This window comes from Pristis pectinata, chromosome 6 (assembly GCF_009764475.1).
Source record: "Pristis pectinata isolate sPriPec2 chromosome 6, sPriPec2.1.pri, whole genome shotgun sequence".
Classification (NCBI taxonomy): Eukaryota; Metazoa; Chordata; class Chondrichthyes; order Rhinopristiformes; family Pristidae; genus Pristis; species Pristis pectinata.
Window position 1 is genome coordinate 81,918,764 of NC_067410.1, and position 14,447 is coordinate 81,933,210.

At 39.2% G+C, this 14,447-nt stretch overlaps 1 protein-coding gene across 1 annotated transcript in view; it reads left to right on the plus strand.

Annotated features, from left to right (window-relative positions):
- The window catches only part of ccdc150 (coiled-coil domain containing 150), a 72,135-nt gene that overhangs the window by 43,965 nt on the left and 13,723 nt on the right, over positions 1–14,447 (plus strand). Inside the window, exons 16-21 of the mRNA XM_052018618.1 lie at positions 1,920–2,048; positions 2,804–2,973; positions 4,945–5,038; positions 5,945–6,114; positions 9,722–9,848; positions 12,120–12,314. Coding sequence (XP_051874578.1) covers positions 1,920–2,048; positions 2,804–2,973; positions 4,945–5,038; positions 5,945–6,114; positions 9,722–9,848; positions 12,120–12,314 — 885 coding nt within the window. The remainder of the gene's footprint in view (positions 1–1,919; positions 2,049–2,803; positions 2,974–4,944; positions 5,039–5,944; positions 6,115–9,721; positions 9,849–12,119; positions 12,315–14,447) is intronic.

Here is a 14,447-nt window from a genome sequence, read left to right on the forward strand (position 1 = left end):
TGGAGATTTGTCTACCTTCGTACATTTTAAGATATCCAGCACCTCTACTGTACTGTGGACTATCCCCAAGACCTCCCCATTAACTTTCTCGAGTTCCAAAGTCTTCATATCTTTCTCCATGGTAAAAACAGAGGAGAAATATTCATTGAGGACCTTGCCCATCTCCTGAGGCTCCACACATAGATGACCACTTTGGTCTTTGAGGGGCCCTATTCGCTCTCTAGTTACTCTTTTTCCCTTAATATACCTAAAATCTCTTTGTATTCTCCATAATCTTCTCTGCTAAAGCTATTTAATGCTGCCTTTTTGCCCTCCTGATTTCCTTCTTGAGTACACCCCTGCATCCCCTATACTCCTCCAGGGATTCACTTGATCCTGGCTGTCTGTACCTACCTGATCCATGCCTACTTTTTCTTGGCCACTGCCTCAACTTCTCTTGTCATCCAGGGTTCCCTACTCCTACCAGCCTTGCCCTTCACTCTAACAGGAACATGCAGATTTTGAGCTCTTACTATCTCACTTTTAAAAGCCTCCCACTTGCCAGAGGTCCCTTTGCCCACAAGTAATCTGCTCCAATCAACCTTTGCAAGCTCCTGTCTCATACCATCAAAATTTGCCTTGTCTCAACTTAGAACTTGAACCTGTAGACCAGTTCCGTCTTTTTTCATAACTATTTTAAAACTAATGGAATTATGGTCACTGGTTCCAAAGTGCTTCCCCACTGTCACCTCAGTCACTTGCCTTGCCCTGTTACCTCAGTAAGTTGAGTTTTGCCCTCTCCCTAGTAGGACTCTCTATATATTGCCTGAAAAAACTGTCCTGAACACACTTAACGAATTCTACCCCATCTAAGCCCTTAACAGTATGGCAGTCCCAGTCTATGTTAGGGAAGTTAAAATCCCCTACTATGACAACCCTATTATTCTTGCAGCTCTGCACAATCTCCCTGCATATTCTTCTAATTCCTGTTGACTATTTGGGGGCCTATAGTATAGTTCTAACAAGGTGATCATTCCCTTCTTATTTCTCAGCTACATCCATGAGGCTTCGCTGGATGATCCTTCTGACTACTGCTGTGATGTTCCCTTGATCAAAAATGCAACTCCTCCTCCTCCTCTCTTTCATCCACCTCTATCCTGCCTAAGGCACCTGTATCCTGGAACATTAATCTGCCAGATTTGTTGAGCCTCCTGCACTCTCTCCATCCACCTGTTCTTTAAATCACCATTGTTAGAGGCCACAGTTCTTGCAGTAGATTGGTGTTTTATTATTGCATAAACTGTGTGTGTCAGGAAGGTCATGAAAATCATAGAATGTGAGAAGTAAAGGTTTAGAATGCTTCTATCATTCAAGCAAGGTACACAAGAGAAATATTGTTATTTCTCACCATGACTAATTTTATGAGGTCAGAACTTCTCCAAGTGTCATGTTTCATGAGCTTTTACTGCTTTCTTCCTTAGAGTCTGGATGACTATCTTATGGACGTTTTTAACTTCACACTTCAGGAGCCATTCTCTTCTTAAGCTATGTGCTGGAAGATCATCTACAGGAATATCACTAAATCTGAGAGTATTTTCACTCATGGCACCACTATTTTGATTCCAGTGACACTTACTGCTGCACTGTTTTGCTGATTCCTGCCAAAATAATTGTGTGCCTCTTTAATCAGCTACAGTATTTTAATTGCTGAGGGATGATTGCACTTTATTCCTTCCCAGTGGAAATAAATGAATTAGACCGGTTTCTCTGCTCCATTCTACCCTATATAACCAAGATTTGTTGGAAGATACATTAGGTTAGCAGCAAGAATAGACTAAATGTGGCTCACACTAAGAACCTAGCCCTGTGTTATTATTATTACCATGCTTGCATTTTGAATGTTCTTATTGTTAGTATATGTTAACTTCTGTACTGACTAGGTACAGTTGGTATTGGAACAAAAGGAGAAAGACTTTGCCTTGACCATAAAATCTCGTGATGAAGCCCTTTGTGAAGCACAAAAACTGAAGGAACATATCGAGGTGATGGAAAAAAAAGAAACAAAGAAGGTGAAAACAACAGTAAAATGGTTAACGCCTTTGCTGGAGTACTAACTTTTTAAATGTAAATAGTAGTTCCATGGTTTTCGTTTCATCCAGTACTTTGGTAGTTTATAAAAAGATTTGCTATTAGTCAAGATGGAACCGGAGGCCATTTTGTGAACTAAAGGATGCTACTTCCATAAATCTCAATACTAGAGCAAGGTACAGCACTTGTTTTCTTTTAAACATGCTGAGAGAAAATGGGTATGTGACTTCAATAGTTAAATCCCAAGTGTTTAAGGTGGTGTTTCAAATGATTCTCAATTTTTCACCCAGAATCAGCTCAGAACTGCTGCTGCAGATTCATCTTCTGAAACTATAATTTTGCTGTGATTTATGAAACCCACTTAAGATGTTACTGAAGAAATCTAAATAAAATGTATGACGATTTTTAAAAAAACACTAATTACTGCTTCTTGTACTAATGCACTTCAAGTTTGCTTGAGAAGAGATTTTTGTATGGTTGATAAGCTAAATTATCACTATCAGTTTCCTATAGTTTACATCTTTGGCTTGTGATTGAGAAACAAGTTGCAAGACGCACTGGATACAAAACTGTCAGCATAAGTTTGGAATTGGTTTAAGTGCTAAGATTGTCACTTGAACTTGAAAATGTCTGAGGTAACTGTCCAAACCTGTACCATCAAGGACTATTTGGTTCAATGGTTTTTAGTAATTCACAGCTCTGCCTGAACTGAATGAGAATTCCAATCATTTTTCAGATTGCAAGTCTTCAACAACATGTAACATACTCTAAGCAAGATAATGGTCAAATGGCAGCAACTCTAGAGAATGTGTTAATGTCACACAGAAAACTCCAGCAAATAACAGAGAAACTACAAATAGAACTTGGACAAAGAATCGTGGAAATACATAGCTTGCAACAGGACAAGTATGGGGTTGCCATTTTACATGTATATTGGTTTTACATATTTTTAGAATGTGTAATTTTCCATTTTTTATTATTTATGCAGCAAAATAACTATCCATCATATGTAGATTTTCTTATGTAACAAATATCACAATACTTTAAAAGATGTATGAAGTACAACTGTCAGTTAGTGTTAAGGGATATGATTAATATCGTAAATTAACACATTAATTATAGCCCTCAATTTTTGAGTGGAAACCAGTAGGTAGACCAGCAGGCATTGCATGCATATAGATTGGTAGGATTGTGGGTTTTATGGAGTTTCAGGGAGTGATAAACTGCACATAAGTGACAATCCAGGCTCTTTGTGTGAACCATCATTTCTCATTGAATTTCAAAGACTAATGCTTCCTGACTACAGCTACATTCTGAACAGAAATTCCTCACAATGAATCCAGACATATGAATCTTTCATCTTCAGGCAATATTTGATGCCCACCATATTTCAGTTCAGTATAGCGAAGGGTTGGCTCTTGATGAGGAATTTTCCCCTTTTTTGGCTGCTCAACCAACCTGGGCTCCAAGTTATGTTCCAATCAAGAGATCATCAAGAGCTGATTTACAATCTTGCCATTCTGAGAGAATAGCCCAACTCTGCTATGTGGCAGCAGAAGCAACAATGATAGGAGAAACAGCAGTAAAAGCAGGAGAAAGAGGAGGATAATGGCTTCAAAGCGAAGCCTGGATATGCTATCTGGGTGCATATACCATCAGACCTTCCAATTTTATGGATTTGGAATTCAAAATAACAACTTAAATGGTGACACAGCAGTATTTGGCTTTGATAATCAACATCAAGTGGACACTACACCAATTCCACTTAATATTCAAAGACATCACCTTGCCACTCTACATCCCTTGCTCCAAGACTGAAGTGTTCAATGCAGGAGAAATCTTTTTCAATATTCAAGAATGCTGAGGAGAGCTTTGTGAGTATGAGAATGGGAATTGGTTTCTTAGAGCCAGGGTGGGAGCTATTCAAGCAGGTCTCCTAATAGTTATTCTGAAGCGGTTTTCATAAGTGCTTGTACGAATAAACCACAGATGATGCAAATGTCAATTGTATGTGAAGATGAATGTTATGGAAGTGCCTTCCACAGCTGCATTACATGTTGTTGGTTTGGTTCCTCCCTGTACTAGTATATCATAGGCATGGATAACTCAGTGGAAAAATCATGAATCACAATTCATGCAGTAGATCACTAATTTTTCAACTCCGTTATTTTTTTCATAGAAACTGAATTGAACAGTGCATGGACTGTGTGGAACCAGACAGTCTAATTTTTAGGCATCTTTTTGTTTCAAATTTGATATATAGGTCATGATTGATTTCCATTTTCTGTTGACATTTTTTCTCTGGTGTCTACCAATTTGGTTGTTTCTGGCAATTTTTTTCCATTGTAAGATTATTTTTCTTGCTGTCATTTTGCAAGTTGTAGCTGAAAGAATAGGAAAATAAGCCCTCAGAATTTATTTAATGCTCTGAGTTTTATGAAGGCTTTCCATCTATAAAAAATCCATGAAAAATAACTGTTTTAACTGTCTTAAATCGTGCTGTTGCTGTTTGTTATTCTGATGAAGATCCTTTCAGCCATAAGAAAAAACTTGAGTCTGCTGCAAGGTGATTCCCTCAAAGCTCAGCACAACTTTAGCGCAAAATGTAATTAATCACTAATTGTATATTAAAAAAATATGCAAAAATAACAGGGTGGCCATCTGAGTAAGAGGTCCCATTTGGTTTTTTTTCTGGAGATTCTTCTCCAATGGACTCCTTGCAGTTGATCAATCACCATCTGTCCAAAGAACACTCAGTTATATTTCACTTTAGTATTCCAAGACTTCAGCAAAGAACCATGCCAGAATGTGTTAACTTTGGATGCACACTGAATAATAACATTAATTACATGTGTTAAGTGTTCTATTTTTGTCCAGATCTCATGCCCAAATAGTTCTACAGAGGCTGCATTCTGAGCTGGAAGATTTACAGGGTAAGCTGGCTAACATGGAAGCACAGCACAGTATTCAAGTAAGCATTATATTTTAATAGTTAACTTTTCAGAAACAGTTTATTCTGAACCATATATCTTGCATAAACTGCAGAACAAATGTACTCCAGGCTCCTGGTAGGGAGATTGATCTGTTATCATTGGTAAATTGTTGGTGATATCCTGTGTAACAACTTTTTCATATCCTAAGCTACAATACCTGGCTGATGGTTTTTGATATGTTCAATTCACTTGACAGATCAATTGATTAAACCTTTTCCATTCCATCTCAGGCTGCACATCAAACACTGGATTTAGTGTGTCTAAGTTTCTGAAACAATTGTGTACATAACATATATTTGTAAGTGCCTGGTTGCATTCCACTGTCACCCTTTATGTCCATTTAAACAATACCTAATCAGGTACATCTACTATAGAAGTAAAGCTCCTTGGATGATCACCTGATTAACTATGTCTTATACCCTCAAAACCAATGTTCATATGTTTTACCAACTTCTTTATTCCAAACAATCAGTACAGCAATAACCCTTTGAAATGTTTGCTCTGAGAAAATTCTCCCCCACTCAAGTATTGCAGAGTTTGCTCAGTTGTTTCAAGCTGAGCATTCTTCTGCTCAGAGAGTACAACTTTTGTATACTACATGCAGATATATTTACTATTTTCTGTTATTTTATTATTTGTCCCATAGTATTTTTAAAAACTTTGGATGCTTTATGCTCTTCATGTTTTACGATATGATCCATGTGATAACCAGTTAATTAAAAAATTAGCTGAGGTAGGAAATTTCTTCTCCATGGAATAATTTTTTTTTTGGTAAGGCTGGAATTTAAACACAAACCTCTCATTCAGTAGCATATAAAATAGCTATTTAGTAAATAACTTAATTGTTAAAATAATTACAAAATTATTTTTTATTGTTGATATAGGAGATGCCTCTCCATAAAGGACTAGAGGTTGCTAGACAAGATAATAAGAAACTAGCACACAACTTGGAACAGACTTTGCAGGCAAGCAATGATTTACAGATCAAATTAAATCGTCTCCAAGATGATTTGGACAATAAAGAGAATCAACAACGGCAACTTCTTCACAACAGGTCAGGATCACATGGTTAAAAGTAGATAATTACAGTAAAACTCTGACAAATCACTCTCCCAGGCCCTGGTTTGCACGTTCCCTTTCCACTCACCTGGGCCCTGATGACCTCTCTCCCTGTCCACTTGTCAGGGCCCAGTTCTCACACTGCCCTTCAATTCGTTGGGGCCCTGGTTCTCTTGTTCTCTTTCAATTTACCACAGTCCTGCTTCCCACAGTCCCTTTCAACTTACTAGACCATTTATTATCATAGCGTGCAACATTTTTTAAAAAGTGTATTGAGAAAGCATTGAGGTATTGCTGCTGAACCAGCACCATCAAAGTCCTGAGCATGCTGGATTATAGGACCTTTACTGTGCACAAAAATATTCTTCAATTAAAAACTTGTAAAGTACAAAGGAACTTAAATTCAGTATTAAGAGACATTCGGTTGTTCCGGTTTCATTATTGATTCCCATCTTAGTTTGTACAAAACGAAGATAACAAAGTCTTTGTTTTCTGTTATGCCATGAACAGGACTTCATGATGTGTTAAACTGAAGGTAAGATTTCTAGTTAAGAATGAGAGAAAAATACAAGGGGAAGACCATTACATCAAAAGGTGTTCTTGTATTTCCAAATAGAGTGGATATAACCCGATGTAAATGTAATTTCTGCCTTGAGCACATAACTTCCCTTTTCTGTCAGCCTCCTGAGCATCTGGATATTTCTAGTCTGGAAGAACTGTGTGGGTTCTCCAAGAAACTTGTGGATTAAAAATAGTACTTTGCTACAGCTATTTTCTGTCTTTATTGCCTTCAAATAGTTAATGGCTTGTTTCAGAAAACCCCTGTGCCATCACTAAGGAGTGTGACTGCAGGATTCTTATACCCGAACAATTCCTGGACAAAGTGAAATGCCCAATCAAATATAAGGAAATTTGTTCACACAGTTCCAAAATAAACAGTGCTGTGCTATTGAAAATTGGGTTAACTTGGAATTGAGCAAACGGTAGTTTGCAGGCTTTTCCAAAGCATAAGCATTCAAAGGCTACGCTTATATCCTAACAAAGACCTCCCTGGCAGCTTACTTCCAGAAGCATCTGGCTGTAGCCCTGTAGGGTCTCTGTGGCCCCCTTGTAAAAGAATATGCCCCTTACAAACACTGTTCTTCCCCAGCCTGTCCAGTTACCCCTGACTGCTACCTCCATCCCGGGGAGCTCTCTCCTGTTCCCCTCCTCCCATTATTGCAGCATCAATTCAATGTCAGTTTCAGCACCTTGTTAGATAAGGAAACCCAACAAAATGATCTGATACTGTCACAATTTAAGATCTTGCTCTTTGTGCAATTTTCAGTCTTGGGGTGACTGTTTTTATGCCAAAAAAGTGGTACTGAGCACTTTCTAAACCACAGTATTTTGGCTGCTCAGCAGGAACTCTGAGAAACTAATAGTTAAATAAATAAAGACTTTAACCAAAAACTCTGTTTTGAATAACATAATACCTACCTCTTTTTTGAAAATATTAGAATTCTGATCAATAAATATTAACTATTTAAAATCCTCATTTTCATTATTACATCTGTCCTTGCCCTCCTCCTACCTTAATCCTAATTTTGTCCGGCCTTTTGATGTCAATATCTTTCAATTGTCTGACTTGACTCCAGCATTTTGTGAAACACTATGGAGTTGGGCACTGCTGATGATCGAGCTTTCAGTCATTTTGGTCTTCATCTCTGAAATTCAAAGATTCTACCTCTTTCCATACCATTTAATGTTGTCTTCAAAACCCAGTACAGGTCTTCAGCAGGTTACAGCAGGGTTCCATTCCTGTGAACTATTCATAACTCGAACAGTTCACAAGTTGGAAATGCGGCTGTGAACCGAGTTCCCGCACGGCAGAAATTACCTGCAGCTCCGCAGCAGCCGGCAAATCCATCCCGCCGGTCTCCCAAATACTTGTTTGTATGTACGGGCTATACATGTTGGGCGTTTGTAATTTGGGAAGGATTTATATTGAGCATGCTTTTGTTCACTGGCTCATCTCTTATGTCATGACTGAATTCCTGATTTTTATCCCTTTTAATTTTCCCTCCTCTTCCCACATTGTAAAAAGATGTGAGATATCTTCTGTTACAATTGCTATATTTGTTGATCTGGTTGCTGTTCTTTAACTGTTCTCATTCACTACAGGTAACCAAACTATTCACCATTACGCAATGCTCAGGAGATTTTTTTAAGGAAAAGTTTCATTTCCCTGATCATCTTCATAATTCTTAAATAGAAATAATTATTAAATTACAGCCTCTTACTGTTTTTGTTGATCTTCTACCAGTGATAATTCCCAGGATATTTTTGCAGGGGATTAGTGATAGTATTGCCTTTGGATGGACCTGTACTTTTTTGGAAATGTTTGTTGTGTGGAATTTATGTAGCATGTTATCTATCTGCCATTCTTCAGCTGAAGTCTGGAAGCCATCCATCTCCTGCTGTAAATTGGCTGTGGACTACCTCATTGATCATGAATGGGATCATCAGAAAAGAACCTAACACCTGACTTAATGACAGAGGTTCAAACAGCTGAAAGTGTTTTACATGATAATACTGCCCTGAGAAACACCTGCTGTAATGTTTTGCAGCAACACACAAAATGCTGGAGAAACTCAGCGGGTCAGGCAGCATCAGTGGAGGGAAATGGACAGTCAACGTTTTGGGTCGAGACCCTTCATCAGGACTGGAAAGAAAGAGAGGAGAAGCCCCCTTTGTCTCCCCTTTGTTTTCCTTCATTTCATCGGCTCCCTTCTCCTTTCCCCTCCCTCACCTTCTCGATCTCCCCATCACCCACACATTCCTCCCTCCGGTTCCCCTCCTCACCTCTTTCTCTTTATTCCATGGTCCACAGTGCTCTCCTATTAGATTCCATCTTCTTCAGACCTTTGTTACTTCCACCTATCACCTCCGAGGTTCTTACATCATCTGTATCTCCCCCTCCTCCACCTGCCTATCTTCCCCCTCTCACCAATCACCCATTGGCTCTTGCTCCACCCCTTCCCCCCACCCTTTTGTACTGGCTTCTTCCCTCTTTCCAGTCCTGATGAAGGGTCTCAACGCGAAGCATCGGCTGTCCATTTCCCTCCATAGATGCTGCCCGACCAGCTGAGTTCCTCCAGCACTTTGTTGTTGCTCCAGATTTCCAGCATCTGCAGTCATTTGTGTCTGCAGTAATATTTTGGAGTTATGCAAATTGGCATCCACTCTATTGAACTATGAATCCAGTCATTAGAGGGATATCCGTCCTTGAGCTTCATTGATCTTGGTTTTGCTTGACCACTTTCGTACAATCAAATGGCATTGAAGATAGGTTTGGTAAGACCAGTTGTTTCACTGAGACCTGCTGAGTTCCTCCAGCATTTTGTGTGTGTTGCTCCAGATTCCAGCATCTGCAGAATCTCTTGTGTCTCTGTGTGTCAGTTGTTTAACCTGACCTCTACCAGCTGTCTGGGCCTAGATGAAGGCATATGTTGGTTATAGCTGCTACAATTTTGAACTGTATGGTGATGATAACTATACATTACACCCAACAATATTTTAATCTTTTATTGCTCCTTCTTCCTAACATAAAAATTCTGCAGAGAACAAGAAGTTGAGAGTGCAAAAATGGAGTCCAAAATTTTCAATGAACGAATTGAAACTTTGAAAAAACAATTCCAAAGTGAGAGAGAGGTTGCACGGAAAGCCAGTCAGAAAGAAATAATAGAAGTAAGATAATCACCATTCTATCTTTCTTAAAAAAAAAGCTAAAGATACTGGAACTGAGTAAATGAGTGCATAAAGTCTTCAGAAACAAAGTAATAGTAATAAGGTACTTTTTGGTTTCCTTCAAATATATTTATAATTGTCTGATTCAAAACTTCTGGTGGAAAATAGTACTCACGTTCAAGTATCCAATAAGTTACACAGCTGTGGGTAAGACATGTTTGAGTTACGTCATAAACTAGACTTTAAGGGAAAGAAAATTTAAGAACTATGTAAATGTATATTACTTAATTGTCTGAGTAATTATTATTCTGACAGAATATTTTACAAAACGAGACAACTTTTGAAAATTGATCTCTAAGCAGTAGGTTTTTGGAAGGCAAAATTCCGTGAATGTTTTGCTGAGGTTGAGAATCCATCAGAATCTAGGGCAAAACCTCAAAGTGGATAAATTTCCACTCCAATTAAGCTAAACCCAAGCTTAAATTTCTTGAGTGCTTAGAAATGTGCATTAAGCATGTGGTGTGAAATGGGCCAACAGATGTTTTCATCAAATTGGTAAATTGATAAATCCATCTTATTGTACTCGGGAGCTGTTCAATAGTCTTATAACAAAGGTCTGCTGCTGCAGAATTCTCTTGTACCTGAGACCCCAGGCAAGTTAGGAGAAAGGCTGATACATATGCACAATGAAAAGCTCAATCCTTTGTGAAACCTGCCAAAAATCCTCTATTCAGAAACAAAGAGCATGGAGAAATCTGAAACCAACTTGGCTGATCGCTTTGCTCAGAACTTTTCTTATCCAGAATCTGATCAGAATCTTATCCATCATAGATCTGTTGCCAATTTCTTCTGTACACTTTTAGGTTCAGCCATGATGTAACACTTAATTACTGAAGTTGCAGCACAAGAATATCAGGCTCCTTTAGTTTGTACCCTTTACCAGTAAGATATTGAGGGAGTGGAATCTCTTTTGTTTGTGGTAAATGACTGATCTGATATCTAGTATTAGCAAGGAAATATGTATGTTTTTGCTGGGATCCTGCACTGTTGCATACCTTTCAATCCCAGAAATATGGATACTCTCATCAGCTGGTCTCTCACAGGAGGAAATGCAATGTAATTAGCTACTTCTGGAAGGAAGCCTCACCAACCTTGCTCAAAGGGAGAATATTTGATTTAACCATTTGGAATTCAGGTATCAAGGCTGTTAATTTATATTCTTCCACCTATCACCTCCCAGCTTCTCACATCATTCCCACTCCCCCCCCCCCCCTTCCCCACCTGCCTACCTTTCCCCCTCACCTGGATTCACCTATCACCTGCCAGCTCATGCTCCTTCCTCTCACTCCACCCTTTTATTCTGGCTTCGGCCCTCTTTCTTCCCAGCCCTGATGAAGGGTCTCAGCCCAAAATGTCGACTGTTCATTTCTCTCTGTAGATGCTGCCTGACCTGCTGAGTTTCTCCAGCATTTTGTGAGTGTTGCTCCAGATTTCCAGCATCTGCACTCTCTCTTGTGTTACTTTATATTGCACTCCTTCAAAATGAAATATATTCTTTCTAACTTGTAGTGGCCAGAAATGTTCTCAGTACTCCAGCTTTGGTCTAACTAGAGCTTGCTATAACTGTGGCACAGCTGCTATTTGCTTGTCCCAGTCTCTCCAATATAAAAGCAGTCTTCATGATTATTTTCTAAAACATCCACAACGCTTCAGTGATCCATGTATGTGCATTGCCCCTTCCACCTCTCATCACCAGCCCACCTTTCCCCACCTCTACTTTCCTTCCATGCACCCTCCTCCCTTTCCCTCTCCCTCTCCCCCTTTTAGGTGATCCAGCTGAAGGAGTTTAAATAGAGAGAGATGAATAGTACAGTTAGAGAAATAAACACAAACAACATGCAGGAATTGTGAGCCGCAGAACACCGTAGTTGCTGGAAATCTGAAATAAAAGAAAATGCTAGAACTCAAAATGCTTGATTAAGATTAGGACCCACCAGCTGCATGTAATTCTGGAATACATATACCCTCAGTAAAATATCAAATGGCATGGTTATCCCAGAAACAAGTACTCTCACAACACCCTTTTGGAATTTGAAGGAGCCCATGTTATTCTGAGTGCCCATGTGATTTTAATCCACCTTGAGCAGGAAAGTTAAATAGTACCTTTGGGTGTAACACAACCCCAGACACAATTAAAATATGAATCTATTGAATAAATGTAACTGCAAAATCTATCAGTCACATTAACTTGTAAATATTTTTTAACTTCAGCTTAGAAAAGCCCTTGATGAAACCACATCCAAATCTGCAGAACTGTCACGAGCTAATAGAGAATTACGACTGAAAGTTACTGAATCTGAGAAGAACATAAAATGTTTGAAGGCAAAGATCAAAGATCAGAAAACACAGCTGAAACACCATCTGGAGACCAAAAAAGCTGCTGTTCAAAATACAGAAAGAATCAAGGTATGTCTCATAATATTTGTTACCTATGTGCAAATGTATTAAAAAAAGATTAGGTTATTCAAATTTGGCCTCTCTCCAAAATATTCATGTTTCTAACAATGAAAATGCTAGTTCCATAAACTCACTCCTTTATTATCTGAAACGTATCATATTTTTAATGTATTCATTTTTCAGGGTTTGCAATTGCTGGCAAGTACAGGCTTTATTGCCCTTCCCTCATTGCCCTTGAGAAGGTGGTGGTGAACCACGTTGAACCACTGCAATTCTTTTGGTGAAGAAGCTCTCACACTGCTATTGAAATTCCTCTCCCCTTCTCTCAACATCTTCCCATGCAACCACAGGAAATGCAGCACATGTCCTATTACCCCTTCTCACCATCCAGGGACACAAACATACTTTTCAATTGAAGCAAGTTTTAGTGTAGATGGGCTAAAAGTTCAGCATGAACGTGGTGGGCTGAAGAGCCCATTTCTGTACCATACGGCTCTATGACTCCATGAAGCACTGTACTTTTTCCAATTTAGTGTATTGAATTTGGTGATTACAATATGTTCTATTCTACATTGGAGAAACCAAACGCAAATGAGGTCACTGCAGAACACCTCCATTCAGTTTGTCAGGGTGACTCTGTAAGCTTCCAGTTGCCTGGCACTTTAATTCTCTATCCCACTTTCACTTTGGCCTCTCTGGCTTTGTCTTCTTACACTGTTCCAACAAAGCCCAGCATTAGCTCAAGCAACTGGATTTCAACCTCTGATTAGGCATGTTACAGCATCAAAACCTGGCATGGAAATCGACAATTTCAGGTAAACAGCCTTCCAAATTTGCAATAGTTAGTTCCGATAACATGTGATTAACTTGTTTTTGTCTGTCCTCAAATACCCCCTAGCTTGCTGGGTATTTCCAGCATTCTGTTTCATTTCAGATTTCCAGCATTGTTTTTTCCTCTCTCTCCTCATTTATCTTCTTTACATCTCTTCTGGACAGATCAGTTGTGACTAAGCAAGTCTTCATGCCTCTATCTGGACCTGCGCTGCCACCATTTGTGTCATTCAGTGTCCTTTGGTCTTCAACCTGTTTTAAACATTGAGGTGTGATGAACAGTAGTGCTTTGGAAAGGTTGCCGAATCTAGGACCAGAGTGCATAGACTCACATTCAGGAGTAATGTCAGGAAAAATTTCCATGAAGCAGAAGACTGGCAGGCCTGAAAACAATATGGTTTCTGGAAAGTACGTTAAATGTACAGAGCATGAGAAGCCAACTATTGTATTGTTTACAACCTACTGCTGTAACATTACATACCTCACAAGCCTCGAGTCAACTACACTTTTCTGTTCAAATTGCTTTCCTAAGTTTCAAGTCCCGGGAAGAGAGGTTCTGTGGAGGGTAGTGGAAAAGTTTAAGGAAGGAGTTGAAATATTGGGACCTTAAGGAAAAGATCATTAGGGTTGGAGGGCAGACACTATGAACTTTGAGCAGGAGATAGAGATAGGGGAGGATGACAAGAATCAAACTGGAGGTTGGCATGGAGGGATCAGGCTGGAGATCATTGTGCTGGGTGTTGGGCTTGCATTCTTAGAGTGGGTTAAGGGTGACAACAAGTGAAGAATGGTGGACCCAAGGAAGAGCCATTCTGTTGGGTTAGTATTTACCTAAAGAGAACCTTCCTGAGTGCGTTCTCAGCTGAACTCCAGGGCCAGGGACCTTCCTTTAAGTAATAGTGAAGAAAGTCTCCCAAGTTTTGTGAAGGCTGGCTTCTGCATGAAAGGTCTGCACAGTCCACAAGCTACATATACATGGGTCAAAATCACAGGGTGCGCATTGTGTTGTGTGTGTGACAAATAGAGGACCCAAAGGTAAATCACAGACTTTGTGAAAGAATTGTTTTTGTTCTAAAAATACTTGAATCACAACAATGAAATGCAATTCCTGATCCAATTTCTCTTTGTAAAAGTTAATGGTGCTGGATCAGTTGTAAATTTTAAAAGTGGGAATTTTAACCAATATTAATGAGAGATACGTGGCAGAGGCAAAAAAATATGGGTGTATGGTGCTAGGTCATTTACCAGCCTTGATTTCACTGCACACCGCAATAGGTTTGAGGGCATAAATATCCTATTATTGTTTCTACA